The sequence below is a fragment of the Cebidichthys violaceus genome, unplaced genomic scaffold (genome assembly GCF_023349555.1).
Source record: "Cebidichthys violaceus isolate CVI_PGR_0920_01 unplaced genomic scaffold, fCebVio1.0.p SCAF_5, whole genome shotgun sequence".
Taxonomy (NCBI): Eukaryota; Metazoa; Chordata; class Actinopteri; order Perciformes; family Stichaeidae; genus Cebidichthys; species Cebidichthys violaceus.
The window spans coordinates 10,599,131-10,614,932 of NW_027176705.1; the positions used below are offsets into that span (position 1 = coordinate 10,599,131).

At 38.4% G+C, this 15,802-nt stretch overlaps 1 protein-coding gene across 1 annotated transcript in view; it reads left to right on the top strand.

The window, feature by feature from the left end:
• galnt18b (UDP-N-acetyl-alpha-D-galactosamine:polypeptide N-acetylgalactosaminyltransferase 18b) overlaps window positions 1–15,802 on the top strand; it is a 70,895-nt gene that overhangs the window by 33,198 nt on the left and 21,895 nt on the right. Inside the window, exons 4-6 of the mRNA XM_068731003.1 lie at window positions 5,458–5,641; window positions 6,671–6,868; window positions 8,740–8,854. Of these exons, the coding sequence (XP_068587104.1) occupies window positions 5,458–5,641; window positions 6,671–6,868; window positions 8,740–8,854 (497 nt within the window). The remainder of the gene's footprint in view (window positions 1–5,457; window positions 5,642–6,670; window positions 6,869–8,739; window positions 8,855–15,802) is intronic.

Here is a 15,802-nt window from a genome sequence, read left to right on the forward strand (position 1 = left end):
TGCCCAAAAGCAGATAACAATCCAGCAAGGTTATGAAGTGTTTGTATATATCTTGTCTGCATTTGCAACCCTAATTCTCACATATATATGCATTGGATGCAGTGCAAACAGTGTCAGGTTGAGAAGATATCCAGTGTATGCTGTCAATGTTTAACTGCTGAGCTCTGTTCCCTTGTTATTACTGAGATTACTGATGTGTGAGATCACTGATGGGTGGCTTAAGTCTGCCATGCAAGGCACAAGCAATATACTTGAAGTCACCTGTGAAATGTGGACATTGTAATTTACAGTGCAAGACCTAACTACATTATAAAGACAGAAAGCAGGCTATAAAAAGGTAATGATACTCTGCCAAGGTCATTTATAGGCAATACACTTTTAAATGGGTCGTGCTGCTGGTAACAAGGACTTAGACAGCCATTACGTGCAATCAACATGGGAAATACTGACATTGGGAAGAATGTTTTCTAAAGTCAATAATGCAAAGCATGTAGCATTGCCTGTAGCCTGATGGAACAGAATATAGATCACTGTAGTTTGTCTTGGTATCGTATCTCAACATGCTGGGATAAGAAAGATGACTCTCCCTCTGGTTGTTATTGAACACAATTTTTTATATATTCAAAGATATATGTTTAAAAATGTAAAGCTGAAAACTTTTAAGTTTGCTCCCATTTGCACATTATTGAATTAGCACATCAGAACCCATAAACATTCATATTTCATCACATAATTGAGAGCCCGGGAGCAGTTGCCTTTAGCTCCTTCAGGGACCCAAGTCACGCATTGACATTTTGCTGATGGCATTTCACCCTGTTTGCCTGAGCACTCTGTCACGCTGCATCTGATATGCCTGGTGTTATCATTATCACCACGACTGTGAATCTTATCTGTGCTAAATGTCGTTAGCCTAGTTGACCCGTGATGCTGCTGAGATTGTCGATGGGGTCATCGACCACAGCTAACCTCCCAGGCATCCATAGCTTTACATTAGTCATCCAACGCTGTCACACAGCTCACCTCCAAGAGGCATTAGCATGCAGGAGGACGTGTAGCCATCAAGGGAGAGAAGGGCAAATTGACCTAGCTGATTCCTCCTTAATTGGATAATGTCCCAAGCTGTAGCCCGAGAATGGCTCGTCTTTGTAAGAGTGGGGTTTTGAGAAAGGCTCACTTATTTAACAGGGTGTCAGAGAACTTAAATATAAATTATAATACCAGGGAGGTTTGTATACATGTGATGATGGAGGATTGGACCAAGGATTGGATACAAGACTGGTAAAATGTTGGAGGAAGAGTGAGTTATCGTTTTTTCACAACCACCGAGTTGTGTAGTCAGAAATTGCCAAGTGGTGTAGTGCAAACTACACAGCAACTGTTAGACCTGTATCAAAGCCAATTTGCCATCTGCTGTGCAAGAAGTAACGCCTGTGTGTTGATAAATGGTGTTGAGTTTGAACATGCATGAAGACAACGTACAGTTCTTGTTGCTTAGACAGACAAGCTCAGTTTAGACCAGTGGTGGAAAGTATCTAAGTACATTTACTCAAGTGCTGTAAGTACAACTTTGAGGTACTTTGCTTGAGTATTTCAATTATCTGCTTCTTTATACTTCTACTCCACTACACTTCATAGGCTAATATTGTACTTTTTTATTTTACTAGATCAGTTTGAAGTTACTTGCATAATGATTAATAATACAAAGTATTATCAACAAATAAAATAAGATGTATTATTATAGGTTAAAATAAGATACGACTTTATTGATTGGGATGGAGTAATTTAAATTAGCCCCACCTTTACCAGATGCAACGCGCATTATTCTGAAATGGGCTATTCTGCATTATGAGTACTTTGATTTTGGTACTTTAAGTATATTTTGATGCTGGTACTTTTGTATTTTTACTTTAGTAAGACTTTAAATTCAGGACTTTTACTTGTAACAAAGTATTCCTACACTATGGCAACACTACTTTTACTTAAGTAAAAGATTTGAGTACTTCTGCCACCACAGACATTCATTAACATATAAAGGAAACCATCGCTAAAATAACATTTATCTATCAAATGGTCTTTGCCTGGTTATTCATAGAACTATATATGACAGAATTAAATTCTCAACACACTTAAAGAAATGCGTAACAAGAGGATTCTTAAGCCATGTTACACTCATGTTTTGAATTTAGAAAGCTTTCATCATGTTTGGGGATTCAGAAAAACAGTGTCCATATTTAGGTAGTTATACACAGTTTCATGAAATGTTTTTTGTTTCCTCTCATTGAGGATAGAATAGAGGTGAGCTATATGGCGTATTCACCATTTTTCTGCTCACCGTAAGCTTTTGTTTTTTTATCTTCTGAGAAAAACATTTTAACATTTTGATCCAGTTACTGGGTTTACTGCCTGAATGCACAGTGATGTTAGAAACATGTTTGCTTGTTGTTTCAGTTCTACGCCATCATAAAGCCCATTGCTTTCCAGCAGAGCTTCAGCATCCTGAAAGATTGATGACTGTTGGCCATCAGCCATTTCTGGTGTAATGAACTGTGCTTTATTATGATTTGTTATGAGACGTAACACATCATCATTCTTATTTTCAATTCACGCACACATCAGAATGTCTTAGTTATTGATGGATTCAAAATTATTACAGATACAGTATGCATGAGTAACTACAGTAGCTTTCCTTTATGCAGAATTAAGAATCCAAAGGGAAGAAATGTTTCTATTACATATGCTAAAGCTTGAATTAGCACAAGTGATCAGCACCGATTTGATGGTTTGGATTTCCTCTGCTTTTAAGTTCTGGATATCTAATCAAGGGCAGATGTGCACTGGGGATGTCTGCTGATTGCAATTAATCAAGAAGAACAGAAAGCTGACCACTTCTGGCTCTTCTGAATGGGATAGTATCATACTTAACATAAAAGTACTATAGAATTTCCTATAGAAATTACATGTTCATGCCCTCTGACTTTTTATGTTAAGACTGGACTGTGTTGCATTTTTCTGATTCTAGTGAATTTTGTGTTTTTATTTTGTCTCATGTCTTTCATTCAGGTTTAGTGTTTCCTGCTTCCTTTTTTTAAGCTAACTCCTCATGTGTCTTGTCTTGTTTTTCTTCCTGCCTTTTTTTGTTTTCCCGCCTTTGTGATTGTCTTCCCCGCCCTGATTAGTTTCACTTGTCTCTTGTCAGCCCTGTAGTCGCCTGTGCTCCTGCTCACCTGTTCCCACTTCTCCATTACTCCTGTCCAGTTCTTTTGTCCTTAGTCGGTTTGTCTTTGTTTATGTTTGGAGGTCTGTAACAGTCTACCTGCATTTTTTTTCCTGTTATGGTGGACTCCAGCTTCTAAGCTTTGTTGCCAACATTGCATTGTTTTTGCTACTTCCTGGTCTTTGGGTCCATCCTCTGTTGCTTGCTTTCCAGACCGTGACAGTTGCATGTGGTGTATATAGTTTGAGTATTATTCTGTTCCTTCATGGACCAACAGCATCCACTAAAATGATAAGTGAAACAATTGGACGATATATTTTTACTAAATAATTGTATTAATTTTCTCTGCTGACTCATGAGGTCAGTTTTTCAGTGGGGAACAGTTTAGACAAATTGAACAAATTTGAGTCGGGGTTTTGGGGCTCAAGTAAGAATAATGTGTAGCTAAAGGTACCCTGCGGGATTTTTGGCTATTAGCTCTGTGGAGCAGTGCTTTTATAAGCAGGTCTCCATTTGAGTTGTATTGCTGCAAGCAAATGCATTTGTTAGGCCTGAAGGATACGCACAATGAGCGTAAATGTAGCTCTGTTAACAAGAAAACTCCACAGCTTTAATATCCTCCTTGATGAGAAAAATCAGAAAAGTGTCATTAAAAATGGAAACATATCCTTATTAGATTTTCAATTTCTGCTTTGTGTTGCATTGTTACTTCTCTTATTCCAAAATAATGAATGACTTCACTTTTCATTGACTTTAACTTTATTACATTTGTATTGAATCAAGATACCATGAGAAGTTTATTTATATCTACAGTACATATATAATAATATATAATAATGTGACATATGTGTACTGTTGCATACCTACAAAACATTAGCGCTGCCGAACATATGGGTGAAGATAATTACTTCTTTACCAACCTTTACCAAGGGCTTGCTGATGAAAAGATATGAGATGAAATAATTCCTATTCTGTATTTTTGCATTTTATATTGAAATTCATTGTTGTAGATGCACTGATTGATATTTGCTGACAGATGACAAGTGTTTGCAAAGAAAATAAGGCTGCTGAAAAATATACAGAAATGTGCATTCAAATAAATCAGTGCTGAAGCAGGAAGTGCTGTGCATATAGTGTGTGATGGGACCGTACAGAATGCTTCTTTAATCAAATTTTGTGGAGTTGATCAAAGATACATATGTAAACTTAAAAAATACAGTCTCTGTAAATGGTCAGATGAACTACTTCTCAAACAGAACTATTTTCCATTTTTTAGAGGCGTTTGGAATATCAAACCATTCTCGACTTTATAAATCGACTCACCCTGCCTCTAAAGAAGCCAGACACAGCATGATTTCACGGCGGATGCTTTCTGTCTGTTTGCAACTGCTTCCCATTCCCTTTAAACTCGAAAGGTACCGGCAGTTAAAAGTGAAATAGTGAGAACAAAGCCAGAGGTGATGTATACAAGGGATGATGAAACACAGGGCTGATGAAAGTTTTATTTTGTTTCCAGCACTATAGTTAATAGTAGGCCTATACAATATAGATGGTTTTGCTCACTCATTTTCTGACATCTCATGCTGCCTCCAAAGTGTGGCCTTTTTTAAAGAAACAGTGATCAGTCTTAGCTTGCATTTTTTTCTTGTTGAACCACAAGGGAAACCTCTAATACATTGCTTTAATTTACTGTATTTACTGTATTTTTGAGAAAATCTGCAGAAATATTGCTACCACTCATAACATGTGGGGAGAACTTTGATTATTTTTCATAAAAGTAGCAATGACTCTCTTCCTGCAGGGTATGACTCATCATAAAATATATAGTATATATATATATATATATATATATATATATATATATATATATATATATATATAGTAATAACAGAGGTAAACCTTGAAGCCAAACATTGGACTCAACAGACTTCATCCAACATCTTCCCCCATGTTTTGAAAAGCATTGCAGGCTAAGTCCTCAATATTGCAAAAATCCCGTTATGACTGAAGCCCTATGACAGTCTGCGGTGCTGGCTCAAGCTGCTGCCTCTTTGGTCCAGTGATCAAAGCAGTGAAGCAGTGAGTACTTTTGGCCTCCTACCAATGAAATACTGCCCACTGGAGGAGGACATGATGGCGTCTTGTGGGTGGAAGTTTGCTCACAACTTCACTTACCTCGTCTCATACGGGATCTTCAAAAAGTCTTCAGATATTGATGTAAAAGTTGTGTGTGTGTTTTGTAGATGAGCTAAAAGAGAAGCTGCAGGATTTTGTGTCTGAGACTAACAGACAGCATCCAGGATTCATCAAGATGGTGCGTCATGCCAAGCAGGAGGGTCTGATCCGGTCCAGAGTGAGCGGGTGGAGGGCTGCTACTGCCCCAGTTGTTGCCCTGTTTGATGCCCACGTCGAGTTCAATGTTGGCTGGTGAGTCACTCGCAAAAAGAGCAGCATGAGGATAGCTCAGCTCAACACAAGAGCGCTGGTTCTTGAGTCACATCACTCTGTGTGGGTTTACGGAAAATTATCTCATTTAAAAACAGACTGAAGCTTGGCTCTTTTTCTCTGCACTCTCCCAAATCAAGAGAAACTTTTTTCTATTATTGAGCCGGTTTTAATTCCTCATCTTCCAAATGTCTAATTGTAAATATGTAAACTGTATCTGCTTTGTTGATCCATAAATATATTATGTTTTTTAAGCAATATTTTGACATTCATGGGAATGTTCTTATCTGCTTTCTTGCCAACAATAGGGCTACATTATCCAGCTGGTTATCATAAATTAGTTTAAAGACTAGAAACAGGGGGAACAGCTAGCATGGCTCAGACTGAAGGTAACAACATTTAAGCAAATAACATACAATAGAATGTATTAGTTTGAGAGCTTTAGGGCGCAGATAGGCAAATTTCATTAGCCTGGACAGAGCCAGGCTAGCCTTCCCAGTTTCTGGTCATTATGCTAAGCTAAGCTATTAGTCTCCTTGTGGTAGCTTCATGTTTATCATACGGACAAAAAGAAAGCAAATCAGAAAACAAATTATTCACTCAACATGTAGAACCATTTATTTAAATGTTTTTATTACGTTCTTTTGAATACATTTCCCAGTGGCAAAAACATCACAGGCTGTCTTGTATAAATGTTTTGCCATGTATTAGACGGAGAGCATAAATCAATTTTGATCCCTTTTGCCACATGCACATTAAACTAACTGAATGTATTGTGTAGTTTTAGTGTAGTGTTTTGTGCATGTTTTATGGTTTCATATTTTTAAAATGTTAGCTTATCAGATGGGGAATAATGGTCTGTCAGACTAATAAATTGGATTGAATTAATCTTGAAATAGTGAAATTGGTTTTTATAAAGTGTGGTTACATGACAGACATGATCACAAAGGTAATGGAGAAAACCTGTCAGAACAAATACTTAGTCAAATGACTGTCTTTCCATATTTGAAGGGCTGAACCCATTCTGCAGAGAATTAAAGAAGACAGAACCCGCATAATCTCGCCATCGTTTGATAACATCAAGTACGACACGTTTGAGATTGAAGAGTATCCGCTGTCTGCCCAGGGCTTTGACTGGGAGCTGTGGTGTCGCTACCTCAATCCACCCAAGTCCTGGTGGCACAATGGCAACAAGAGTGCACCAATCCAGTAAGTGAACACCACGTCTTGATAGCTGAATCAAATGATGAAACGATATGATATTTTTTGCTGGAGTCCAGCCCAAAAGTAATTATTAGGCGCTATGCAACAGTGTTTCCGCTGGTGACGTCTTTGCTACAGCGATCAACCATCTGATCCGCTGGTGTTTGTTGCTGCCCAGAGCGTTTGTTGCTCTGTTTTTTTCTGTATCAGTTTGTATTTCCCTTTATATGTTTCAAACATTCTGTTTCAATCCTATATTTGTCGGTCATTTTGATGCATATGTTATACGAGTAGGGCTGTGTCTGGTTGAGTAAGTCTAGAGTTTGACGGGAGATGCTCTCAGAACAGACAGATGTTGACGATCAGAGCAGAGAGGAAACTAGCAGTAAATTTGTGAAGCGGCAGTAAATGTAGGTTTCAGTTTGTTCATGAATAAATGCTGCAGCTCCACAAGACACAAGCAGTGGTGGACGAAGTATTCAGATCTAAAGATCTACTTAAGTAAAGGTAATGATACCACTCTGTGAAAATACTCAGTTTCAAGTAAAAGTCTTACATTCAAGATTTCACTCAAGTAAGAGCACATAAGTATTAACAGCAAAATGTACTTAAAGTGGTAAAGTAAAGGTACATGTTTGCCCAGAATGGCCCTTTCTGAGAGTTTATTATTATTGGAATATTATACTGATGATTTAACACTTAATTTAAATATTTTCTAACACAGTATTATATTATATGAACTGATCACATGTTTTGTAAATTCTTAATCTGTAAAGTAATTAGTAACTGGCTGTCAGATAATGACAATATTACCCTGGAGATGTACTGGAGGTAAAGTTTAAAGTGGCATGAAATGGAAATACTCAGGTTGAGCACAAGTACCTCAAATTATACTTACAGTACTTCTGTAAATATACTTAGTTACTTTCCAACACTAGACCCAAGTTCCCGTGTATTGCTTCTCAACTGCTGTATAAAGTGAGCATCAACTTCGGCCCTGGAGGCAAAACAAAGTCTCCCCTGTGGTTCCCAACCACAGTCTGGAAGCTGAAGCAGGAAAGTTATCTTACTATGTTTGCTGTAAGACTAACATTTGAGGCTGTGGGCATGTTTGTTATCGTCATGGGATGCAATCTAGGCCTGGTCTGTTTAACAAAGTAATGCAAACCACTGCCTGTCCACTGTGACTCAAATAGAAAAATAACACTGTAGATGAGTAATCCACAACAGTGTGTTGAAAATAACAGATTATATTGTTGAATTTATGTAGAGATGCAGTCAGCTATTCTAATCACACAACACTATTCCAGCCAATACCCTTGGTGTTTGTGCACAGGATAATGTAAAGGCCATGGATGTATTAAGATAAAGCCAGTGAAAGCGTGAGGGGCATTAAATCTGAAGGGTTATTTGTTTTGGTGATGAGTTCAAATAATCTTTCTCCAGAATCACTGACTCCACCTTTAAAGCAGTACTCAATTATTTGATTTAAACATAGCTTAACCATGTCATGTGATATGCTACTTCAGTACACTTTCAGAACAAATAATCCAGGGACCACTACAGAAAATTGAACATGAGCATTAAATATACAGGAATTCACATTATAGACATGACCACTAACTACCCCTGTAAAAATCCACAATTTAGCACACTGACCATACATGGTCTAGCCATATACTAGACTTCAATCTAGTCTTAAGTAACAAATGTCAACCCTGCTGAAAAGGTAATTTGTGTAGCATTCGTGAGCAAGTCATATGTTGTCAACATCACATTTTTCTTCTTTTCCTTGCTGTTACTATAGCAACTGTGCCAAGCAAACATAACCTGCAAAAGACAAACAAAACTGATTTCATAATCTTTTATCCCCCCAGGAGCCCGGCCCTGATTGGCTGCTTCGTGGTGGATAGGCTGTACTTTGAGGAGATTGGTTTGCTGGATGAGGGGATGGAGGTGTACGGGGGAGAAAATGTGGAGCTGGGCATCAGGGTGAGTAATAATGTCACTCCGAGGCCATGGGCCATTGTTCATCCAGGTAAAGTGTGCAAAATGAACTATGATAATGACACCTAATGGCTGTTGGGAGCAAGGTTACTGAGAGCCCCATTGTCTTCTTTTTTACTAAGCTCATTGAAACATGTCCTTTAAAAAATGGTGTGCAGGTGGAGTGACAGTAAAGAGTGTAGGATGTCCAGCCAACAGTGACACTCAGCCCATTGGTTCCTACTGAAGACAAAAGCAAATATATCGTTGACAAAACAATGTAACCTCAAGGTCCATTTAGCAGCTGTTCTGAAGCTTTTGATCATATCACATGATCTTCATCAGCAGTACTTTGAACCTTACAAGTATATAGTTTTATTCTATATACTTACTGCAGTCTTTAGAAGATGTTACTCAAACAGCAGTAAATAGTGCAATTGTTTGGGACTATTTTTAGTCGCGGATGAATACACCTTTGGTGCTCTAGTGAGTATTTACAGCAACAGAACAGTGTATGTGGGATTGTGGCTTCCTCCCACAGTCCAAAATCATGCAGGTCAGTTTGATTGTTGACTCTAAATTGCCTGTAGGTAAGCTAAGTGTGATTGACTGGCATCCTGTCTAGGATGTACACTGTCTCTACGCTCCAGCCCTCGCGACCTTGTAAAGGATATGCAGCCACAGATAATGGATGGATTTTATTAATTCAGTAAACAGTTTAATTACATTGTCTGTAAATTTTTGTTTCCAACATAAAACTCGTCAAAACCCTCTCCACACTGCCAGGAGTAAAATTCCTTAATATATGTGTTTTTTCAATTTTCTCTGGTGACCTAAAAGTAGTATATTTCTAATACAGTGAATCTAGAGATATTTGAATCTGCATTAAATACCTACCATGTGTATTTTTTAATTGTTAACATCTTGTCAATAACAGCATTGTTAATTGACAATGGAGGCCATAGTGGCACTGTTGCTATATCAGGCTTGTGACTATGATTAATTCATTGTTGGTTTTGGGCTCTTTGTGGGATTTGTAACCAAATTATGAACAATACTTACATGCTTTGACAGGAACAACACAGTGGAGTAAGTTAACCTTTTAACAAATCACTGCTAATTAATTCTGAAGTCTGACTGATCACCTTCATCCCCTGGTGCTCCCACTGAAGCACATTTGAGAGTTGTTGGACTCAAAGTCATCGTTAAACTTAGCAGTGATGTGTGAAGAGAGCGCCGACATTGTTCAAAGCAGATAGACGCGCTGTGTACGTACTTGTGTTGCCGTCCTGTCACAGCGCTATACTTAATTTGTACAGCATCACCAACGCTGACTTGGATGAAAATCAGTTGGTGTGATGTGCTGTTCAGTTGAGCGGTACCACAAGCAGATGGGCCAGAGAAAGAACGACCCTCCACAGGGAAACGTAATGATAGCATACATTAATGCAGCTATCAGCCTTTTCAATAACAGCAAGAAGCTAGGGACAACTCCTCCTCAGCTCCACACTGACTAGATTGCACTGTGAGAAGGAAATAGAGACAAGCTTACGACAGGGCGCTGAATGTGAAAAGATCCATCCTCGCTAATGACAGAGATGAAATCATCAGTAAAAAAAAAGGGCGATTAGTCCCATAAGTCATTTTCCTCCAGAAATTACATGCTTTTAGAATTCCTGGGCCTGATAATAATGATTGCTTTATAGCTGGACACATTGATGATTTTATCGCATATATTATAAACCAGGGTCCTATCCCTATGTATAAACAGTTTGATTAATCACTGTGCTTCATTGCTCTGTAGTTTCAGTTCATTGTAACACTTCGTGTTGTTTACTTGCTTGGTTGTGTTGGACTGAAGGAACTCGCCCTTGCCTGGAGGTTAATGTAGTTTAGAGTTCAGTAAAGCTTTTGTAACAGAGGGTGACACAGAGAGCTGAGAGCTACAGCACAAGGCTGGTGGACCTTGGCTTGGCCCCAGATTAGCAGTCCCATAGTATGGTCTGTCTGTCTGCAGCGTATTGGTCATGCCTTAAGACCACCTGCCAGCTCACAGACTGGCTGCTGACGGATCCTCAGAGACACACTCAAACCAGGCCAACAGCTACAGGCTTTGGCTGAGGCTTGAAAGGGATGTCCTGGGTAGTGTGAGGGTGAAATGAACCGCTGCTCTCTGTTCACATTTGGTCACAAAGTGGAAGCTGAATATTTCTATCACAATGTACAAGAATTATCATTCTGATGAGGCATTATGTCACAAATGATGCATTCATTTTATGTGTCCTTGTGTTCTTTACATCCTTGTATGCATTAATGTGAGGCTCAAGACGTATATTTCTTTTACCCAACTCAAGTCCAAGAGAGGATTAACCGATCCCGACCCAAACATGACAGGCATTCTTTTATTTTTATATCTGAACCGCCCCGGGCAGACAGAGTTAATGTAAGCTTAAGCACTGAGTCTGTTACCCCGTCAGTGCCCTGACAGTCACTCAAATAACGAACCCCAGCACTGAACAAGTCCATCACAGACAGTAGGTCCAGCCTTTTTATTTATTTTTACGCTATATTTTCACTTAAAAGAACTTGAAGCACCATGTCAAGTGGGCCGATCCAAACCCCGACCCAAACCCGGACATCATTTCTAAATATTTGTCCAAACTCGACCCAGCCTGGGTATCCTCACTCTAATATACTATTGTAGTGGTGTATGTGTTGTTGTGCTGAACAAGGCTTTAGAAATCCCTATAAAATCCGATGAGAATTAAGCAGACTTTTATTTTGAAGGCTACATATCAACGCAGTGTTCCAGTTGTTCTTAAATTGCCATGTCATTATATTCTTATGTGAGTAAATATGAATGTAGAATTCGTACACTTTCCTAGAGATGAATCTGGGTTGAGGCTTCCAGCCTTTTGTGGACATTGGACAAAACAGCTACTGCTTTTTACCCTTAAAGGTGTCATAACCAACTGATATGAGACTGAAAAACTATCACATTTACATCTGTAGGAAAGGGGGCAACTGGAAACTGTGATCAACCCAAATATCGGAGGTTTCACTGATGGTCAAAGCATTTGTTTGATTTCTACCACCGCAGTAATGGCGGCAGCGGGAGAGAGCACATCACATAAATCAGCAGGCGGATTCGTCTTCTGACCAGAGTGTATGTGTTGAACTTTCAATAGCTTTTCTTTGGAGTTTAGTCCTGAGCATTTATCCAAAAGAGACCTTGTGAATGCAGGGAATTTATGATGATGCCATCTGTGGCAATAAATTGATGAAAGATAATCCCGGGAAGCTTGGCCCTTGTCCACTATAAAACACAGCGCAGAGTTACAGCACCGACTGTCTGAGCTTCAAGCCACAGTGTGTTGATTTTTATTTTTATTTGTTTAGATAGATGTGCAGAAAGCCTAAGATATAGTTTTGTGAAGCAATCACTCAAGTCAGATTGTATGGTGGAACAGAAAGCAAATTGGACAGGACCCTGAAACAGAATTATAATACAAAGGATCTCCCAAAACACCTGTGAATACTGGGTGTTGTGCCAGTGAAGCACAGCATGGAACAATGCATCACAAAAACACTAAAGCAGACATCATCACTCTCAACCAGTACCAGGAAGGTTGAGTTGAGAAATGAGGATCATTGAGGGCTGTGAAAAACAATTATGAGATGGGCTTTGTGCAGTTTTTATGGAAGTGGCATTAAAACACCATTACTGTCATAATAATGATTTACACATTAGATTTCACCCTAATATATGCAATTCGTATAAAATATAAGCAATATGTATTATTATCCGCATGAGCATTTTAAGTATCAATGTAAAAAAGCACAGATAACACATAGAATAAATAAAAGACCAGGTCTTTACAGTGACACATTATTCAGCTATAATACTTAAGAATACAGTATTGTCATTAATCAGACTTTGGCAGCTTGAAAGATGAGAACTACCAATTAAAAATCATTGTCATCATGTAATCAATTCATGCAAGTATACAGACATATAGTACGATTGAGGGCATAAATACGAATATACATTTATAGCTTAGATTCAATATTCTCACAGCAATGGTAAAACATGATGAATATTTGTATATCTAATTATCCTAAATCTGTTAGCTTTTTAAAACAGTCTCTTAACTTATATATAGTCTTAATTGCAGTTTATTACTTATTTTTTAAGCAATTCTTATTCTGAAACTAAAACAGAAGACATGACTAAGTTCACTCACCATTAACAGTAACTATGAATAAATGACTGATGAGCCGTCTCTTGTTGATGCACACATGAACACAACGATTCTAAAGTTACATTAAAATGTGCTGTTTTGTCCTTTTCCATCAATTGAAAGGTACAAAAGATTTAGTTCTGTGTAATCACACAGGACACGGTCCAGAAGTTGCACTATAATGATGCTGAGACTGTAAATGTAGAAGAGCAGAGAGTTTAATGCTGAAAATCTATTGAACCCTGCTGCGTAATCTCACACCAACAATCACAAGTACAATCAATAAGAAAGTCTTTTGTCCGACAGAGGTAATGTGAACGGTACTGTAGCCCTTTAGTAAAATTATAAGAAATATCACCGCTTTGTGCAATATAAAACAGGCATAGTTAAATATATTAATGCTATTAGAATGATAATTAAATTCTAACAATGAAAGAGGCTTGTATTATAACAATATTTCCTATAATGTACTGTAAAGAATAATTATTTATATAAGAGACATATTAACAGTACATAGCTATGACCTGCCTGATTTCTAACAAACAGTCCACTAACTTAACTCTGATGAGCTTCATTATTCTGGCTCATTTGTTTTAGGATTGATTTTAAAATTGTTCTAATCACCTACAAGGCTTTACATGGCAGCGCGCCAGAGTACATCGCTGACCTTTGTTTGTGCTGCTTTTAAAGCACATTACTAACCTTTGTTTCTGAAAAGTGCTATACAGATAAAGCTTGACACTATAACTGTATTACAGCAACATAATGATCATAGTTAACCACAGTGTCACTCCACATTACTACAGACAAAGCTATCGTTATAGTACCAGCATCAATAAAAGTCATCTTAAGAACATTTCTGAAGTGTGACTAAAGAGACTTAAATCTATCTAGATATTATATAAAATAGATTTTATCAAATGTTTGTTATAAGTCTTAAGTACTGTTTTTATATTTCACTATACCTGTAACAGGTGTGGTAAGGACCCAGAAGCAGTACGACAGACACACAGGATAGTTGAAATCAAAGCTTTATTTGCCACTGGACACACAACAGGTAACAGTCTAGGATAAGCAGGTGTATAATCCCACTCGGTGGAACGCCAAGCCGTCAAGGGAGAAGGCAGACAGAACCCAGAGGAAGCAGAATCTTGTAGTCAGGGACAGAAAGCCGAGTCGTTTACTGGGGCAGAGGCAAAGCGGAGAAGTCCAAACAGGTAGGGTCGGCAACGAGAAGGCAGTCGGAGGGTAAACGCTGGAAGGTCAGGCATGAATGCGGAGAACGACTGGCAGTGAGTGTGTGTGTGTGACTGGGGTCTAAATAGTGGGTGCAGCAGAGTGAGCAGGTGAGAGTGATGAGCTGATGAGGTGGGTGTGACTAGCAGGTGCACTGATTAAGCTGATTAGGTGAGTGAGAGATAGATAAACAGGATAGAAGTGGCAGAGCTGTGGCAATACCAGCTGATTTAATTTTGGCTTTTTTAACTAAATTTAAAACAAGGCTCTATTACATCCTACTGTCAGAATAGTTATTGTTTGATTGATTTATTTAAAAGATGAAGCTGATGTTGTGGTTTTCTTTACGCACTTATTGCCTTGGACAGGAGGGGAGTGATATCGTAGGGCCAGGTAAGGTTGAACACATTGAGGCACAGTGTGGTTATTAAAGAAACCCTCTAGATGGCAGATTCAGTAGTACAGAGTAAATACTGAAGCTTGAACATGGATCCCCATGGAGAGGATGGATCAGATTTGACAGATCTGGTTGATGGCAAACCTGCTGGATCAGTTTTTGTGCGCAGTATTTGCTTTGTGCAACCCTATTTCGTTTTTCAGCCTTCTTTCAGTGCTTTTCTTCCAGTATCTCTGAATTTATCAGTGGACAATCTTTCTTGAGCCATCTCCATCCGATAACGTATTATTCATGGGCTTATTCTACCCTGCATACAGTTATTTATTGCTTTGTGATATGAAAGTGGTTATGCCTTGATTTACATATTTATCCCCTCAAATAAACATCTTGCAGAAGGCGGCATACTCTGCAGAAATCGCACAGCTCCAGGTAACTACAATATTTAAGTTCAAGTATGAAAATTTGGCGTCAAATTGTATTTTTTATGAGCAAAATCTGGTGGTTTTATTAATGCTTTATTGAAAAAATATCTCATGGTGTTATGTATTCAGAAAGGAGCTTATAAAGGTTATTGTGTAGACAGAGAACTTGTTTGATGATTGTGTGAAATGTTTCACCCCCGAAGGTGTTATTCTGTGTGCAGGGAGTTGTGTATAACCTGTTTGAATGTGTGTCTCACATTCACACTTCCTTGTGCTGATGACACTTGTGAGGAGGAAGGAAGCTACTTGGATTGAAAAATAAATCAAGTCCCTAGTCAAAAAGATATTCTGTTCTCTGTTGGTTCTGTTTCACGTCAAAACAGCAAAACTGCTTGTTGGTGTGAAGACTGCAGGCTTTTTGATATTTGGTAATAACCAGCTCTCAAGTGGTTGCAACTGGTGAGGTTTCCCCAGTACAGATGTGCCAAGAGATACTTGTCACTGCAGAGTAAAATTCTTTATACTGTTACTTCTGCAGATAGAATCAGTCCACTGCATATCCTTCACCTCAACGCTTGAATTATTTTTCATAAGATGGACAAGATTAGACTACTTTTCAGCACAATCAAGGTTGGGGTGTTACGTTTCTTGAAACATG